The 20,389-nt window shown below is 47.7% G+C and overlaps 1 protein-coding gene across 1 annotated transcript in view; it reads left to right on the top strand.

Annotated features, from left to right (window-relative positions):
* Nucleotides 1–409: 409 nt before the first annotated feature.
* LOC147636542 (GTP-binding protein, HflX) overlaps nucleotides 410–20,389 on the top strand; it is a 58,618-nt gene continuing 38,638 nt past the window's right edge. Inside the window, exons 1-2 of the mRNA XM_086802012.1 lie at nucleotides 410–1,213; nucleotides 1,322–1,386. Of these exons, the coding sequence (XP_086658138.1) occupies nucleotides 622–1,213; nucleotides 1,322–1,386 (657 nt within the window). The 5' untranslated portion in view covers nucleotides 410–621. The remainder of the gene's footprint in view (nucleotides 1,214–1,321; nucleotides 1,387–20,389) is intronic.

Genomic DNA, 20,389 nt, shown 5'->3' with positions numbered 1-20,389 from the left:
AGAACATCTAACAGTTCCTCGCACTTATAAACGTCTATGTCCTTGAAACAACATCAAGTAATCTCTTCATTCCCTTCTCCTAAGTTAAGGTTTCCTCTAGCTTATTCCTCAAATTTACTGGACATTCTAAGTACTCATTAGTATGTTGACGTGGGTATGGTCCTTGCATCAAAAATCTTTTATATTTCATGTTTATGATCTCAGTATTTCAATTCTCGTTTCACTCTGAATATACACAATACTTGATATAGCTTAGGGCACTAGCCTGTTTTCAGCGTTTATGAAGAATCAAGTAGACGAGAAGCTTTCAAGGTGTAGATTTTGCTTGGATTGTTGTCTAAGAGAACCTATGAAATTTGTAACCATGCCTAAGACTTCAAATTTTAAGGCCAAGGTACCTTGGCCTTCAAGTGAAACCCATTACTCCAGTAAATTCTACTTTGGATGGCCTTTTTTTAAACCCTAGTTTGTGAAGGTTGCAGCCTTCAAATTTCAGCCTTACTGTCCAGTAAATAGCCTAAGCGCGGTTCCAACACTTTCCATCACCATCCATGGATGCGCGTCTCCGATCTAGTGCATCACCGCTCTTACCATTTCGCTCACTTCCACTGTAGGGAATAAATGGTTTGTTGCAGAAGAGTGGTGGCCACACTGCTGTTGCGAGTGCGGCAAGTGTCCAAGGCTCTTCCAAATCTCTTCGCCTGCTTGGAGGCGGAATCAGGTCTCCAACACGATCACCATTACCGGAACCAATCGCACGTCACACGTGTGAGAAGCAGGCCACTTGCGTGTGCAAGCGCATCTGTCGACTGGAATGCGCGCCTTTTGTTTGGTGGAGACGTGCCAAGCAAACTCTGTACGGCATTCAAAGATGGCCGTACACACATGCGTCAAGGTTGCCGTACGTACCATATCAAGATAGCTTTGGAGAGTTCAGGGCGTAGCTGCCTTCATACTACAGCTTTGACCTCACATGGACTCATCTACAATTATGATTCAGACCGGCCGCCTAGATTGCTTGTTGTACAGCCCCGCGTGTACCCGCAGGTCGTCTTAAAAGCCAATCTTTTGGAGGCCCTGAGATTGGCTAGCTCCCTGGAAGAATTGCGGGGTGACAAAGGAGAAAATGGTGAGGAGCAGCTGCCTCCATACATGCTCGTCCAGAGTCCAGAATTTGGAAAATCAAAGAAGCGGAGAAAGCGCGTACGAGCAGGTATGTAACCACCCAGAATGGGACTTTGAAGGACATGTACGAAAATGATGAACATGCTTATTTAAGGCTCTTATGCTGCTTGCATTGACGAACCTTTGTGATTGGCAGATGCCTACTTTGGATCTGGTACCATTGAAAATGTGCGTATGCAAGTGGTGGCGAATGATTCACAGGTGGTCACCTTTCGGTAGGAGCAAATCAAAGGCCCTTTGATACATATGGATGTGTGTGTGTGTGTGAGAGAGAGAGAGAGAGAGAGAGAGAGAGAGAGAGAGATTTATTAATGTGCGTTGAGGTTGCTTGAACATTCCAATGAACTTCCTATGATCTTGGAAGATATGATCCACTATCCAATTAAAAGTGGGGGAGCATCGGTTAACCCAAAAGGAACCACCTAGAAAATTCAAAGGTTGTTCAAAAAGCAGTCTTATGAACATTGTGTGTTGCCATCGTGACTTGATGGTACTTGCTCTTCAATTCGGCCAAGTAGGTTGATCTATCCCAGTCCAATGCACACCTTAATATAGTGCCACGGCTTCCTGTTAGGCAAAGTTAGGGATATTGTGGGCTGATTTGGGTAGTTTTAATATTCCTAAAGACGCTAGAGGTGCTTAGGACATGCGTCAATGGTTGAGACATGTTTTTGGCACAATGTGAACATGTTTAATGACATTTCGATGATATATTGGGACCCGAAATGGGGTGGCTGACCAGCATATGACTTGCCATCAGAATCCCTATGAAAAGAAGGACTAGGATCAATCTTCATTCAATGAAGTATGGAAAAGGCAAGCCTAGACATGGATCAGCAATAACATGCCTTAACACAACAGGGTTTAGCCATGTAAAGCTTTGGAGTAGCAAGTAGTAGCAAGTACATCTAGTGTTATACATTCTAACTTCAGTGCACATTGTTCAAGTGTTCATATCTAAGTGAGATCTAAACACTTATTGTTTATACATCATGTTTTGATAATATACAATAGGAGTAGGTAGGTGTAATCGCCTACTTCAAGACTGATCTCAGCGTTTCTACATCAGGAGTACTTCTGCGCTTACATCAGCCCTACATCAGGCATATATCAGAGTTTACATTAGGCTTACTACAGCATCGTTATCTGCGTTTTTGGGACAACAGTCCTCTCCGCTCCTTCGGAGTCTCATATAGAGCTCCTGTACCGTGTGATTTACTCTGATCTCTCATATATTCGGTCCTTTGGTCTCTTTTGCCCTCTATGGTATCAAAGCTATCGTGAGCAAAAGGATTGAAGACCTTGAGAGCACATAGCATGGACCGTCTACCCACGATTCAGGAGGATCAGCCTTTTTTACCAGATATTGATTCTCCTTATTCAGATTTAGATCACACGGAGTATGGAACTCCTTATTCACTAGAGAGCCCTGTTCGAGGTCTTTCATTGGGAGGCGACCAGCCTATTTTTACCTACTCACCCTCTACACCCTTGGCATATGGTTTTTCTTCTCCGAGTTCATCAGCCGTTACTTCCAGAGGAGGATACATGCCCACAGCTAGTGTGCATGTATTGGACCCAGGTATTCAGCCTCATCTGGAGAGCCTTGCTTCTCATTCTAGCCGATGAACTGGAATTCGGTATGGGACTTTAAGGGTTTTTGGAACCAATCTCAAACTGGAATTTTACTTGCATTGGAATCTCTGTTTTTTCATTCAAAGGGCTGTTTTACGCCAGAATGTTGGAGGAAGCATTTGGCTTATGTTTTTCTAAGAGGAGGTTCGTTGGAACAGCTGGCGGGGAGTCCTCAAGGGACGTTGCTCGTGGCAAAGCCTGCCGAGGTCTTGACTAGCCTCAGTACGGTTAAAATGGTGCACTTCCGGTACGATGGGCGAGGATCGACGAAGGAGTCCCTGAGTAAAGTGCTAGGACACCTAAGGAGGATCCTAGAGGGTTCTGACTAGGCAATGCACGGGCTCGCGGTTGCTAGGACACCCATGCGTACGTCGAGGAAGATTTCGGATGGACAAAAAGGAAAGATTTTTGAGAACCAAGTTTTGATACTCCTTGGCCGTTCGGAGATCCATCATCGTCAACCCTGCCGGTGACCGCGTTAGGTTCGTATGTGTCTTTTAGTACGTATGTTCCTAACTCTACTTGGGTATCTTCTTGTGTAGCACAGGTTCAACAAACGGTACCATCAACTACCCTCGATCCCTGGCATTTTGTTAACCCAAACAGAGGAGGGTGTAGGAGTACAATTCATTCTCAGACTTCTGGTGTTCAAGGAGGTAACACTGTTTTCTCCTCTGGTTCACTTTCTGTCCCTGTTCTTAATGTGTTATGGAATACTACTCAACTTTAAGCACAAAACCCTCCCACCCAACCCATGGCTTTTCCTACTAGTGTTGGTGTGCAGTCATCACCGCTTGCACCTCCTTTGGGTCCTGCACATGGGTTCTACCCATCCCAGGTATCTCTTAGCACTATGCCCTCTGACACTGCGGTGCCACCTAACATTCCGGGGTATCAGGTGGTTCACCAATCCATCCCTGGCACCAATATTTTTCCTAATTATGTGTCCTCCCAAGGATTCGTGCCTCAACCAGGTATTCCACCTATGCTGAGTGCCCAAACTTATTTTCCATCTTATGGAGTATCCTCGACAGGTCTTGCACCTAGGCCTTGTCTTGGTGGATTTTTTGTATTTCCTCTTCAAACCGTACACTCCGGATATGGGCACCAGCCATCCTGGACTCCCCCACCATCTTCCTTTCATGTTTCTATGTCCATAAATGCTTTCACTAAAAAGACTCGTTTTAAGGGGTCTAATTATACCACCCGGACTAATCTTATGGAACAGGTTTTTACTTCCCAAGGTTCCTGGAACCTAGTAAAGGGATTTGAACCAAAACCCCACCCTTCCCTAGCACCCCCTGAAGTCATCAGCTGTTGGGAAGCTAGAAATGCCACTGCTATAGTGGAGCTCATGGAAGGCCTTCTGTCAGAGTTTCATTCTCAACTCTAAGTTCCCCTATCTCTGATTGATGGGCACACCTTGTAGAGAGAGATGCTGCACGTGATCGCACGCGTCGCATTGATCTCGAGCATCAAATTCAAATTTTCTCTATCAAAGAAGGGGATGAATTGACCGTCAAAGTGGTTGAATATTGGCGCCTTAACACCGAGTACATTGCTTTTGCCAAGTCACAGGAAAACCAGGTTATCACTTTACTAAACAAGTTGCTGCCTAGTTTCTTTACTTTCATCACACAGACCATTAGTTTAGAACCTATGCATAACCTATATGAGTGTGAGTGCCAACTTTTGCGCTTCGCTCGGTTGCATGACCAATTTCATCCCAAGAAGTCATCCTCTTCCTCCTCCACTCAAGAGGGGGCCCTTGTGTCCAATATCCCCTCTAATAAAAAAGGACAACAAGGGAAGGGGAACAGCAACTGAGGCAATCAAGGCAAACCTCCTGGCAACAATACTGATTCCAAAAACCCTGCCTCAACACCCATTCCCCAATGGCAAAATATTCCCAAAAAGAATAGATTTTCCACGTATTGCCAAATGCTTGGACATTTTGATGATGAGTGTGTTTTTAAATCCAAGGAAAATATAGGCAACACCTCCAACACCACTACGGTGGTAGCAATGCCCCAAATGGGAGATCAAGAGGGGGTAATATTCCAGCACCTACTCTGCAGAGCTCAACAACAAGGCAATGGTTCGACTTGGCCGCGATCCTCTCAGTGGCGATCCACTGGTCAGGTTGCTCAAGCCCGACCCTCCCAGTCAGTTTCTTTCATCACCTCGGAAGAGATGTCTGACTGGTCTTCCCTTACACCTCATCCCGGCCCCTCGGCCAATGGTCGAGCCGCGTTGTATATGCAAAGAAAGAGGCATCTAGAGTCTCCACCCGATTTGTGGGATCATGCCATGTCTACTCTCCAGGGTCCCACTACAAGAGGTCAGCATTCCCAAATCCATGACCGCCAAAATCTCGCCCTGGCCACCTTGGCCGGTGCTGGATCTATGTGCCATGCCCGTGCCCGAAAACCAATCACCCTCACCCTCTGCAAGGTGCATCCTCTGAAATCCTCCATGGGGTGCTCTGATCTCTCTAATTTGCCATGTAATCCAATAGAAAAAAGTGAGCAGACCACTGTGCTTATCTGCTCCATGGACTGCCATGAGGATATCGTGTCTGGTGAACACGCCTAGCGACACTTTTGGGGGGGGGGGGGTCGGCCACTACGGAGGAATAGCCGAGTCAATGTCAATGCTGAGCCTATCTCTACCCCAGATCCTTGTCAGGCCTCTCTCTTGCTGCTCCTGAGGTAACTGCCTGTGTGCAACGCAATCTCCAAGAGACCTGGTTGGTCCCATGCTCAAGGTGCCCCGGGATATGTGCGGTCGGGCCCCTAGCATGTGGCCACTGGGTAAATGGATCAGGGGGTTCCAGATCAAAGGCTGCCGAAGCTGCTCCTCTGAGGCTACTAGAACAATCTGTTTGAGGGCTGGCCTGAGATGATCCCAAGCATGAAGTAGACTGGCTGCGAATTTGTCCTCAAAGGCGGGACTAAAACCACGGGCTCTCATCTTTGTGAAGATTCATCTAGACCTCTGCGGCCATGGGCCTCCAAGGCTCGGAGTGGGGGCTGAAATCTGGGCCAAGAGGAAATCCTTCCAAGGCTCACCTCTAGGTAGGAGTCCTCTAACAATCAACTTGCCCAGTAGGGCACGAGTCTGTATAGCAGGATCAATGAGGCTCAGCCCCCCTCTGCTATGTGGCTGAATGATCACTCTCAATGCCACCTTGGCCCTGGTTGGCCTCCCATCACTTCTGGCCCACAAGAAGTTTCGGATCAAACGCTATACCTAGCCAATACAAGGCCCAGCACAAGGTGATGTGCCACATGGTGGCAAGCAGTACCTGGTTCGCCATCACCACTCTGCCTGCTAGGGATAGCCTTGCCGAGCTCCAGTATAGAAGCTTATTCTCCGAATACTCAGAAGAAGCGGAGTAAGCTGCTGCTCAGGAGAGATGTCAATGCCAATTTGGCAACCGAGGTATTGGATTGGAGTGCCCCTCGTGATCCACTGGGAAGCTTCAACTGGTCGCCAAGTCGGGGTGGGTGCTGAGCCTACTCAAAAACCACACGACTTGTTCGAGTTGATCTGTGCTCTTGATGCACGGCAAAAAATCTCTATTGCCTCCGCGAATCTCTGGAGATTCCCAACATCTCCAGCAAGGTAGGCTGCTGTGTCGTCTGCAAAATTTGAGTCCAGCAGTTCCTCGTGTGTGCGGAGGGGAAGGCGCAAGCCCTAAAGTTCGGTCTCCTGGGCGGAGAGAAAACTACTCATGGCCTCGGCGACAAATTGAAAGAGGCGGTGCCAGAGGACAGCCCTGTCAAACCGAGCGGGAAAGGGGGAATCTGTCGCCTCGGGCTCCTTGAATGAGAACCTGGCTGTGAGATGCTGAATAAAGTCCTGAGGCTCCACGAATCCACTCCATGGGGAATCCCATCCGGCTCATAGTGCCCTCCAGAAACCTCCAATCCACCCGGTCATAAGCTTTCTCAAAGTCTAGGAGTAGCACAATGAGGTCCTGTTGTCGCATCATGGCGAAGTTGTCGCCTCCCAAAAGGTAAAGATGTTGTCCAGAATGCTCTGATCCTGAACAAAAACCAGTTTGAGTGTCATGGATAAGTCTGGGAGGGAAGGTTGAAGTCGCCTGCTGATGGCCTTGGCCAAAATCTTGTAGGCCGTCCCTAGAAGGGTGATAGGTCTCCACTGCCGGATCTCGTTAAAATGTTGCATCCTTCTATTTATGCTGTCGTGGAGCTGTCGGCCTGTTTTCCTACAGCCGATTGCTTCATGTACAAGTATATAAGAGGTGCTCCCTTTATTCATTCAACATATCATTCTGTGCCCTATTTGCTGGCTCTTGTACTCTGTAACCACAAGCTAATAAAGCTCAGTTCTTGCTTGCAATCTTTCTCTCTCTCATGTTCATTGCTTCCGCTTGTGCACATTCTTTCACTCCAATCTATCACCACCCTCCTTGGGAATCAAATGTATCAAGCCCTCTGTGAGCCTCTCTGGCATGGCACCTGTGAGCATAATCTCATTGAAGGCAGTGCGAAGGCCACCTTCCATGAGGTCCCATTGCCCAATGGTGAAGAAAGAAAGAAATAGGAAGCCCATCCGCCCCCGGGCATTTGCCCCTGGGTAATGCCTTCACCGCCTCCGCCAGCTCCTCTGTAGTGAAAGGGGTCAATAAGAAAGACCGAAGGGAGGGGTGAACCACATATGTTGTGTGCCTCTAGACTCTCTTGCGCGCATCCATCACCTGGGGGGATAGTGAGGCACCGGTGAGAAGAGATCGGAAGAAATGCGCATCCATCACTTGGGGGTATAATGGGGCGCACTAGTGAGAAGAGATCGGAAGAAATGTGTGGCGATGGCTCTCACTTGCGGGGGATTAGAAACAATAGCTCCATCCCGGCCACGTAGCCTGTTTACACCGTCTCTCCTCCTGTGTGGGCCGGCTATCTCAAAGAAGTCTCTAGTAACTCTGTCATCGGCCTGAGTCCAGAATGAAGCCCTGGCATGGTATCTATATTCCACCCTCCTTTCCTCAATGGACCGAATCTCCGTGCGGGTAGCGATCTGACTCTCAACCCACGGGCTGTTCGGGGAACTCTCCTGAAGACGTTGTAAAGAGGCTTGGCCCCTCCTCAGACTCCTCTCTTGCTCCCGAAATCCCTCCAATCTACTCTGGGCTGCCTCCTGTAAGAAAATATTGACCTCCCCAAGGCCATCATCCAAAGTGCACGCTGCAAGAGAGAAGCTAAGACTCCCAGGGCTACGCCCAAACTCTAGAAGATGCCAAGGGTCCTGTCCCCTAAGAATCAATATCATCTCCTCCCATGCAGAGTACTCTGCTCTTGAGATTGTGGCCGTGCCACCTCCAAGTTTGTCCTCTGTTGCCTCTATCATGTTGAAGTCACCACCCATGCACCAAAAATCAGCCTGGGGTACGGCCTGTCAGACAGTGCTCCAAAAGATAGCTCTACCTGCAGTCGCATTCGGGGCATAAATGTTGAGGAAGCCAACACTATCCTCTCCAATTAGAATGGTAACCCACTGGGCACGTCTTGGAACTATGATTCCTGATCCTGTCACAGACTGTAGAAGTTGCTCACTGACAGAGACACTCCTCCCTGCATCCTTGAAGGGCCGAGGGATGGAGACTAAAAAGTAAGACTCTAGCTTGGTAGAATCTTCCCGCCGTGGCGGGTACGCCCCTCCGTAAGATGGTGCTCCTGGAGGAAAAGAATGTCGACAGGTCCCCCTACCATAGCTTGATGCAGCTCTCTTCTAAGGATGAACTACCGAAATTGCCTTCACTCGAAAAGTCTTGGGCACGGGCTTAGACGGGGAATAGTCACAATCTGTCATGGTGTGGAGTCGCGCCAAGTGGGTGTGGATCCTGCCCTCCATGTATTGCCACTTTTCCCGAGCGCGAGATTATGCATACTCCGTGCTCCATTGATCACAATGGAGATATTTGTAAGAAGGGGGGAGAGGTACTGCGAGAGGTATGTATGAACACAAAAAGCCACACCTCCAAGTTGGAGGTCACCATCTCCCCTCCCTGGTCTCTGTGGGTTGATCCACCAAGCTCCATCCTGGCCAAAGGCCATAGATGAGTAAGAACGTAGGTGATGCGGAGATCCTGCAGATGATGCGATAGAATTGTCTGATCCTGAATGGTAGTGGCCACCGACTTTGGATCCCACTTTGTCTTGGGGGCTGCGCTCAAGGGGAAAGAGAAAATCATCGCGCCATTTTCTGGCGTAGAGGGTCTGGAGTGGTGGAAGACCACACATACCCTAGGAGGGTTACTATTTTTGGCCCGCCTTTGATGGAAATTCCGTTCGCATCATTATGTCTAGAATTGAGCAAATGGGGGAACATGCCAAAGCACATTTGGCAGAAGGTCTATCAGTTGGGATATTTTTAAAGGTAAAGATTATGGGAGAACCCATCTCTTAGATTGGGACATGTGGCAAGAGAGCCTCACACTTGTTAGAAAGTGGATGAAAGTGAGACAAGTGGCCTCACTCTTGTCACTTCAACTATTGTGTGGCTCTTTACTTGTCATTATAGCCTTCTCTTGCCATTTTGGCTCATGGGAGGCCCTAATCTATAAATTGGAGTCCTCTCTTTTTATTTGGGGAGGCTCTCTTGCTGCACACTACAGGCTGCCCTAATAATGGCTTCTCTCTTTTTCTCTCTTGAAGGCTGACCATGAAGTATACCGGTTGTTTGGGACTGTTTTGGAGGCTTCCATCGCGAAAAAATACTGAAGGCAATGGTATTTAATCATTTTATTATGATTTCCAGCCACTGTACCAGTTGTACCAACCATTGTACCAGATTATACTTGTTGTTCTAGGCACTGTACTTGTTGTTCCAGCTATTGTACTTGTTGCACCAGCCATTGTACTTGCTGTACCGGCTGAATGGAGAGCTGAACCTGTTGTACCAGATCTATTGCATGAAGACCCATGGTTTTTGGGAAAGAATCAGTACCCACATGGAGGTATCTGGATTATATTAATGCCCTGGTATTTCTACAGCCTGTGTATTGGCTGAATTTTATGGTTGTCTCGTGTTAGGCTCTGTTATGGCATTTGTATATGGATAATCTGGCATCTCCCGTGGGGAGAGTAAGACCCTCAAAGCTTGTACATGATATTATTTTCCTTGGGTAATAAAATACTCCGGGGGGGAGGGTCGGCCCATTCTGGCCTCTATGCGGTGTCACCTCTGCACATCTCTCTTTTATAGTTTTAAAGTGGTGTATGTGTTAAAGACTGTGTCCATGTTTAAATGTTTTAATATGCATTGATGGTATCAATAAGTGTGGTCTACAAGACACGGTCCTTTGAAATTGCTACTTGATCTCCCAAGCATCCCGTGCACACAAACACACAAGAACATGACATAGATTAGCTGTTGGCGGTGTTGAAATGTCACATGCACTCTGCACTGTAGTGCATGGTCACTGGTGACAAGATGGCTCATCATCATCATCAATGCAACATTGTACGTTATTAGTACCTTTTAGGATGTTAATTGTCGTACGCCGTGACCCCATTGTAATCCTCAGTCCAGGATAAGTCAGGCACGAGCTACGTAGGTCATTCTCATCCTTAGACAGTCAGTCAGTCAGTCCAAGTCCCTTAACCCACTTGAAGAGATGCATTCATGCATGTAGAGTCAGTAGAAGCCTTAGAGTTTGCATCATGACATGTGTGCATTTATGCATAGCATTCATCCCATATGCATGTAGGCCTTCTAGACCATTGCAGAAGCCTTCAGATATCATCTAGCAGCCATCAGAATTTATCTAGTATTATTCCCATAATTTAGAGCATTTATTGGGCATTCTTACATCATTTATATATTTTTGCCTGGACAAGTGCAATCGGCCAGCTCTATAGCCAGCCGACCAGCATCCCTTGTCCATATAAATAGCTGAGCATGTAGTCCTTTCATTCATTCATATCATAATCAACATAGAAGAACTCATCGCTTGGAGCCTTCAGCTCAAGGAGCATAAGCAATTGCAGAATTCAGCACATCGGCCTTCAGCGTTTTCCTCATCAGCATCTAGGAGCATCAACGCTTGAGCAATTCAGCCTCCATACAGTAAAACGCAGCATCTACAGCATTCAGCCCTCAGTACCCCTTGTGTTTTCAGCATTCATACACTTTTCAGCACCCTCATATGCATCGTTTTGCTACAACCACTTGGTGAAGGTAAAACTCAGCATTCATACTCATTTTCAACATTCATACATAGTCTAGAACAATCCCAGTCAGCTCCTTCTCTCAGCCTCAAATTTGCAGCCTTCCTACATCCATTGGGAAGAGTGCGTAGGCTCGAGATTGGTCATCATTGGTGCTTTTACAGCCGTGTACAATTCAGCATGACTCCTGGTCCTCAGAAATCTTGAGTTTGGCTTATCATCAATCCATTGTCAGTCTCTTCAAAAAAATAGAGCAAATAGTATTCCGATAACGGAATAGGGGGCCCTTCAGTGGGTAATTCGGGACCACATACGGTGTAAAGTTTTTCTCAGTTTTGGTCTCATAGGCCACTATGGCCTCTTAGAGACGTCTCCCTCATTTCACTACACTGATTGATCGGGCTATAGAGCTGGGGCGGTCCAAGCGCCCCAAGATGAGAGGCCCATCTTGACATCGACGGAGACTACAACAGAGGATTAGGACCATACTAGCACGGCATGAGAGATGTCCAGTCAGAGTACTCACCATGGAGGACATTGAGGATATCCGCCATCGACCGATGAGAGACATCTTTGGAATTTGGATAGTGATGTGTATGATGCTTACCTTTGTTGCTGGAGTTTTCCTCCCAGATGTTATCCATTAGGAGCTCCTAGTACCTTACTTTTTCTCATAGTTGTTTCAGTTTCAGTTAGTTGTTTAGTTGTTTTTAGCTTTTCTTACACAGACATTGTATCAGATCCACCAATTGTTGTAACCTTTTTGGTCTCATAGGTCATTTTGGCCTTCTGAAGACGTTAATATATCATTTCATTTCATTTCATTTCTCTCTCTCGCACCCTTTCGCCTCTGTTCGCCGTCCCTGCTCGCCTCGCTACTGGCGCCTCTGTTCGCCGTCCCTGCTCGCCTCGCTACTGGCGCCTCTGTTCGCCGTCTGTTCGTTGCCCGCACCCTTTCGCTGTTGTTCGCCGTCCCTGCTCACCTCGCTACTGTTCGCTTCGCCCCTCCGCCTTCTGTTCGCTGCCCGCAACCTTTCGCCTCTGTTCGCCGTCCCTGCTCGCCGCCTTCTGTTCGCTGCCCGCACCCTTTCGCCTCTGTTCGCCGTCCCTGCTCGCCGCCTTCTGTTCGCTGCCCGCACCCTTTCGCTGCTGTTCGTCGTCCCTGCTCGCCTCGGTACTAGCGCCCCCCCCCCCCCCCCCTTCCCCACCCACCCTTGCTCAGGCCCCCAAGGTAGCAACATAACTCTCTCTCTCTCTCTCTCTCTCTCTCCTCCCTGCCTATGGGAAGGACTGCAGAGTGATCTGGAGGAATGGCCCTCGAGTCTCCAAGAGAAACTCGAGGCCCTCGAGATGGCAATGAAGGCACTAATCAAGGAGAACAAGAAGACATCAGATTCCAACCTCAATGAGGTGAACAAACTACACTGGCACATCATGGCTCTCGAAGCATGGGTCACGAACCTCGAACAAGAGCACACGGCACTCAAGGAGGAGGTGAGTGCATTGAAAGTGGAAATGGTAGCCATCAAGAATACTGAGAAAGAAGGGGAGATCAATGACAAAACTCTCACGGCCATCAAAGAAAAGATCTCCAAGGAGATCACTATGGAGGGAAAGCTCGAAGCCAAGCAGTCAGGATGGGTTGAGGTGGTGAAGAAGAACATCTGAAAGAAGTGAGGGAGGAGACTCAAAGGGAAGAACACCAAATCATTCACACCACCATTGGAGGAGAAGATGAGGCATGCCCGCCGCCTCAACATTTGAGTCACAGGTATAGCCGAGACACCCGACTCCACTCCCGAGAAAGATGGACAGCTTCTATGCATGAAGCTCGGCTACAAGGAAGAGCACCCTCTCCCCTTCACCAAAGTGTGGGGAGCCGGGAAAGACTCAACATGCAAGCGAGCCCTCATCCTACAGTTTGCAGGAGAGACGGACAGGGTCACCTTCATGAGGAAGAGGGTCATACTACGGGGTTTAGAGGAAGCTCCTATTTTCTTGGATGATGATCTCACGAGGATGCAGCTTGAGCATAGGAGAACTTGCATGCCACGAGTCTTACACGCGAGGAGAGAAGGCAAGAAGGCCTTCTATCGAGATGGTCGGGTCATCATTGATGGCCAGCCCATGGATTAGCGGTTTGGGGCCTATGGGACACAGACCAGGCCACTGACAGAGATACACATGGCAGTATGGAACTGTAATGGTTCACTATGGGTGCAGCCTGGACGACTGGAGCATGTTATTGTGGGGAGAGACATCATACTTCTGACAGAGACACATCAGAGCCCAGAGAGAGGGCTACCTCGAGTAGAGGGATTCCAGTGGGAGTCAGCATACAGGAGGACCACACGGCAGGGTACCTCGAGAGGGTCGGGGGGAGTAGCAGTTCTATTCAGACGGCAGCTACAGGGGAGACTGAGAGTGGTAGCACAAGATCTAGAGGCCAGATACATGTGGATCAGCTTACAGCTCTCACAGGACAGGGTTATATACATAGCTCTATGTTACTTTTCTCCATCAGGATCCTCTTATGTCATTATAGAGGACATGCCACAAGAGGAGGAGACAGGAGCCTCGTCATACACTTATCTGTCAGAGGAGATTATGCATTATTCTACACTAGGGGAAGTATTTCTTACGGGCGACTTCAATGCCCACACAGAGAGCAGACAGTGTGAGGTGTATGACTATGATGACATGGAGATCCTCCACCCTGTGGATCCAGAGGAGATAGGGGCTAGTCGGGCATCAGAGGACACTGGACCAGACAGAGGACATTATGGGGACCACTTACTAGAGTTGGGAGCCAGGCATCGTCTCGTTATTTATAACGAGATGCTACAGTGGCCGGGATCAGGAGGGCTGACATGCTTCCCACATGGGGGTCATACACGGACCGGAGGCACGGTGGTAGACTACATTATGGGGTCTTTGGAGGCATCACAGCTTGTCACCTCATTCTCCATTCCACCTCGTCCTATTGGGGCAGATCATACATACTTGGCATTTTCACTAGCCGGATCACCAATATCACCAGCCCCCCACATAGCGACGCCACACACTACCATCTACTTCACACATGACATGGCAGACATATACATTGGTAGAGTAGAGGATGGGCTCCTACTCATGGATCCCTTGGCACCTATGGATACCATTACAGCCCAGCTGGCATCACTCCTACACGGCTGCATTACAGAGCTTCCCACATCGTGTACAATCAGGAGAGCCTGCGAGATCTCGGACTATGCCCTAGAACAGATGGTATGATGACGAGTGCCGAGCCCTATACTCACGGCTCCGCATACAAAGAGCCTTGGGAGCCATCACAGAGCAGGAGTCGAGGAGAGAGATGAGGAGACTTACTCGCCGCAAAAGGTGGGCCTTCGCAGAGATACAAGAGCTAGAGATCTTTCATTTCTTCATGAGTAGAGATAGCCCTGTCTCATGGCGGCACTTCAGAGAGCCGCGGACACCGACACCTATTACAGACCCACAGACATGACACACATATGCAGAGAGCCTATACCACGCCCCACAGCAGTCACCTATACCTCAGCCACAGGAGCCTCGACCTACCACAAGTAGCTTCTTTACCCACTCGATGGTATTGGAAGCTATCCTCCGCCTACAGCATGGACGGGCCACCGACCATATGGGCCTGCAGGGTGAGCATCTCATATATGCAGTAGATTCTTTAGCTCCTTTTCTTGCACACTTGTTTTAACAGGGCACTAGTAGAGGGTTTGCTTGTGGAGTGGACGATGCACACCATTGCGCCGATTCACAAAACAGGGATATGCTCGATCCGAGCAACTAGAGGACGGTTATGGTTGGCCAGGTGCTGGCCGAATTTGCTTGTTCTCTATCACCTCTCTGATGAAGTGATACTTCACATCCACATGCTTCGTCTTTGCATGAAAGACAGGGTTCTTTGCCAACTGGATGGCACTCTAACTGTCACAATGCAACAATGGAATATCCCCTGTATAACCCAAATCACCCACTAACCAAGATAGCCATAATGCCTCCTTGCAAGCCTCTGTGGCTGATACTCGGCCTCTGTAGTAGATAAGGCAATGCACTTCTGCATCCTGGATATCCATGACACAGCACCTCCTGTGAATGTAAACACATAATGGGTAGTAGACTTTCGGTTATCTGGATGACCGGCATAATCTGAATCCGTGTAACCATGCACTAATGCATCCTGTTTGCCAAAGCAAATGCACATATCCTGTGTGCCCTTCAGGTATCTCATGACACCTTTCACTGCTTCCCAATGCTTCTTGCCAGGTTTGGCCATGTATCTACTAACCACTCCCACTGCAAATGCAATGTCCGGCCTGGTAGCAACCATGGCATACATGAGACTGCCACAAGCTGAAGCATACGGGATCTTGGCCATATCAGCCCTGCCACTATCTGACTGTGGGCTGTCCATAGCACTGAGTTTCACATATGGAGGCAAAGGAGTACTAGTCTTCTTCCCCCCATCCATATTGAACCTCTGCAAAACTTTGCCAATGTATTCCTTCTGAGACAAATAGAACACATGCTGATTTCTGTCCCAAAGTACCCGCATACCCAAAATGTGATTTGCATCACCCAAATCCTTCATATCAAAGGTCTGATGCGGCCTCTTCTTCAAGGGTCTGATGCAGCCTGGTATCCATCTCTTTACGAGATTTCCGGGCAATTAACATATCATCAACATACGAGATGAGGATCAATAGACTGCCATCCAAAGCTTTCTTGGTGTATAAGCAGTGATCTATGTCACTCCTCCTGAAATCCTGGGATTTCATGAATGTATCAAATTTATGATACCATTCCCTTGGTGCCTGTTTGAGCCCATAAAGACTCTTTTTCAGCTTGCATACAAGCTTCTCCTTTCCATTCACTGCATAACCCTCTGGCTGTTGCATATATATCTCCTCATGGAGATCACCGTGAAGAAAAGCAGTCTTCACATCCATCTGAATCAAATCCAGATCATCATGAGCAACCAAAGCTAATACAGCTCTAAGTGTGGTCATTTTGACCACTGGAGAGAAGATCTCATCAAAGTCCACACCATATTCCTGCTTGAAGCCCTTAGCCACTAACCTGGCTTTGTATCTTGGCTTTGCATCAGGTGCAACTTTGAGCCTGTAAACCCACTTGCATGGCAAAACCTTCTTGCCTGTAGGCAAATGCACCAACTTCCATGTTCCATATTTGTGCAGAGAATCCATCTCTGACTTCATAGCACGCTCCCAAAGAGCCTTGTCTGCCCTCTGTAAAGCCTCCTTATAACATGAGGGCTCCCCACAGTCAGTGATCATCAAGTAGTCAACCCCTGGAACAAACCTGTCAGGGGCTGTGGAGGGTCTTGTGGACCTCCGTACCCAATGATCATCATTTGCAGGTTGCTGTCCAGCCTGCATATCACCTATTGGTGGCTCCTGTTCCATGCCATAAGGTTGAAAGATCATGCCCGGTATCTCCTCTAATTGTGGGATATCCATAGGGATATCTTCTGCCATCTCTGGCTGTCCATTTGGACCATTTTCAGCACCATTTAAGGGCTGGTTTTGATGCTGTAATGGCTGATTTACAGCCCTTGGTTGTTGTCCATGATGTCCATCATCATCAAAGATGACTCTACCAGGCTCCTGTTGCCTTGCAAGCTCCTTATACATGCATGTTTCTTCAAAAATGACATCATTGCTGCGTATAATCTTTCTATTCACTGGATCCCAAAGTCTATACCCTATTTCACCTCTGTCACCATATCCTAGGAATATGCATTTGTGAGACTTAGGATCAAGTTTGGTGCGTATTTCCCTGCGTATGTGCACGTACGCAACGCAACCAAACACTCTCAAGTGCTTGTAGGACGGAGGCTTCCCTGTCCATACTTCCTCTGGCACTTTCCCACCAAGCCTCATGTTAGGTGACCTGTTTATAAGATGAACGGCTATCATAACAGCTTCAGCCCAAAAACCATGAGGTAACGCAACATGTGACAACATAGAACGGACCTTTTCCTGAATGGTCCTGTTCATCCTCTCTGCTGTCCCGTTTTGTGGAGGATCATGAGAAGTAGAGAGCTCCCTCTTGATGCCTTTAGCATCACAAAAGTCTTGAAACTGTTTGGACATATACTCTCCACCATTGTCGGAACGCAAAGCCTTCAGTGTTTTGCTAGTTTGATTCTCAACATGAGCAACAAACTTCTGAAACATTGAGAATGTATCACTCTTCAAACGAAGAGGATAAACCCACACCTTGCGTGTGGCATCATCTATAAAAGACACAAAATATTTTGCTCCTCCCAAAGAAAGCTGAGGCATCTCACATACATCTTTATGCACAAGCTCTAACTGAGCATCTTTCTGTCCAAGAGCTTTCTTGTGGGGGCACTGGAGTTGCCTGCCATATATACAATGCTCACAAAACTAAAACCTTGAAAACTTTAGAGAAGGCAAGTAACCAAAACGAGACAATTGCTCCATTCCTTTGACACTCATGTGTGCCAATCGGCTATGCCACATAGAGATTTCCGGCAGCTCGGTTGCATTTACATTAGCATGGTGACAAACACCAGCATGCATGAAGTAAAGAGTGTCCACCTTAGAGCCTCTGGCAACAACCAGTGAGTCCTTACTAATCTTCCACTTTCCACGACCAAATGTGGTAACATAATCAGCATCATCAAGCTGTCCAGTAGAAAGCAGGTTCTTCTTGATCTCAGGCACATGCCTGATATCATGGAGCATAAGCTGTGAGCCATCTGAAAACACAAGCCTCACATCACCTCTGCCAAGAATCTTGCATGCATGGTTGTCACCCAAATAAACTACTACTTCATTGCCAGCAGTATACCTGACAAACAAGTCTCTGCAACCTGTGACATGAAAGGAGGCACCTGAATCAATGATCCATGAGTGCATACCATGACCATCTCCTGCAAGAAGTGAATGGGCATCAAGTGAAGACGTGAATAGGACTTCATCCTCACTGTCACCTGCATGTGACACATTGACTTCTTCAATCTTGACTCCACTTTTGCCCTTTGGCTTTGCATCTTTGGCTTCATCTTTGTCTTTGTCTTTTCCTTTGCCCTTTTCCTTTTGATCATTCTTCCATTTGTAGCATTGCTTTTTGATATGTCCCTTCTTGCCACAGTAATGGCATTCCAAGTCCTTTTTGGAGCGGGACTTGCTCCTTCCCCTTTCTTGGCTTTTACCCCTTTGCTGGGATCTCCCACGTGCATTCATTGCATTGGACTTTTCAACAGAGTTGTTCTTCCTGTTCATCTCCTCTTGAAGCAGAGCACCCTCCACATCTTTTTATGACAGCAAAGCATTTGAATTGCTAATGGCTGTCCTGAATGTGTCCCAACTCTTTGGCAAAGTGCATAAGAGAAAGGTGGCTTTGAACTCATCGTCCATTGTCAACTTTTGATTGATAACCTGGCTGACAACACAATTAAACTCATTTAGATGGGCTGTCATAGACGCCCCTTCCTTCATTTGAAGACCTATGAGTTTCTTCAACCAATACACTTTGGTTGAGGCACTTTGCTGGGCATACAAGTCCTGCAATCTTTGCCACATTCCCCAAGTTGTCTTCTCTTCACGTATGCTGAAAAGTAAAGTGTCTGACACAGACAACATGATGGTGGATCTTGCTAGCTCATCCATATCTTCCCATTCTTCAGCAGTAAGAGAAGCGGGCATTACATCCCTTTCTTTGATGGGCTTGTGTTGCTTCTTCTGGAGCAACACATTATAGCCCCGGGTTTGCCAAATGTCATAATTATGTGAGCCTTCAAGCTTCTTGATGTGAAGCAATGAAGAGCTCTCACCTGTGGTTGCCATACCAATATGCAACCTTCGTCAATGCCTGACTCCCTGCAAGATGTGCAAACACTGCACCAAAGGCACACAAAGTGCTCACAGTTGTTCTCCCAAAGTTTATCTCCCACTGTGGAAGCACGAATGCAACTCTACTCCCACTGAATGTGATAAAATCACCAAAATCTGGTTGCTGCAGATTTAGGACAGCACCTTAGATGTGCTCTGTTCCGCGTCCTCACCATTGCATACAACAGTCCCGGACAGAAATTGAGCAAAAGCCCCTTGACTGCAAGTGGATTTTTGAGGGTTCAAGGCATAAAAGATTTCCCTGCTGCTTTGCCAAGCTCAACAAGCATAAAATCTTGAAAAGCCCCTTGATTCAAGATCAATTTCTGATCATACATGGTACATTGATGCACATGAAGGCATCCAGAGTCTTCACAATGCTTCCCCATGGCCACATATACATCCAATACATAAAAGCCCCTTGATTTACTGACACATTGAGTGCTTGACAGGCATCAACACATTGCCCAAAGCATCAAATGCCAGTGCCTGCATGCAAATCAACCCAATCGACACAAAAGCCCTTTGATTTGCACTCCAATTTCCTGCAATTTTACCCCAAATGTGAGATTGCTCACATCATACAGCATGTATGAATGCCCAATGGCACAATTACATCAAAAGCCCCAAATTTTGACATCCAATTTCCTGCAAATTGATCCTGAATGTGACCAATGTCACCCAATGTTGCCAGTTTTGCTCAAAAATTGAGCAATTTGGACTTGTACCTGCTCAATTGATGATTGTACCTGCTCAATTGATGAAAATGAACAAGCAAATCCCAAAATTGAAGGCAAATACCTCTGAAATCAGCTGATTTCTGTTGCAGAAAAAGGGGGGGGGGCGTATTTGCTCTGATGAGGTGCTGCTATTGTGAATGCCCCTTTACTGGATAGCCTTGTGAACTGGCTGATGCTGCTGCAGAAAAACTGTGCAGATGGCAGTTCCTCAGGCGGGAGCTCCTCAGGCGTGCTGCAGAAGACTGAGTCGACTCAGGTTAGCAACAAGGCGTGGAGTCAAACTGACAGGCGACGGGCAAGCGAACTAGTCGTGATGCGTGGTCGAAGCTGGTACGTCGACGGAGGCACTGGACGGAGTGTGGCGAGACAGCCACGACAGAGATTAAGCGACGACGGCGATCTCTCCGTCGCACACGTGGGAGATCGTGGGCCTTTTTCAACTGTCCCCCACGACGCTTCGAAAAGGTCACCTGCCGTGTATTCGCGTGTTCGTTCCACTGCGTATGTGCCGGCTCGTGTGACGATCTGCAAGCCGTAAAACACTTTGCTTCACCCACAGCTGTATGACAGCAAGTTTTTCCCAAACCAAAAACAGGCCGCCCTAGTAAAGCTCTCCTCTGCTCGTGCCAAGCTCAAGGCTCCATAGCCGAGCTTCTTCTTCGCGATGAAGACGACTCCGCACACCCGCACACACACGGACACAACCGTGGCTCTG

Source organism: Cibotium barometz, chromosome 8, assembly GCF_041138505.1.
Source record: "Cibotium barometz isolate CiBa-2024 chromosome 8, ASM4113850v1, whole genome shotgun sequence".
Classification (NCBI taxonomy): Eukaryota; Viridiplantae; Streptophyta; class Polypodiopsida; order Cyatheales; family Cibotiaceae; genus Cibotium; species Cibotium barometz.
This window is presented reverse-complemented; position numbering and strand designations above follow the sequence as displayed.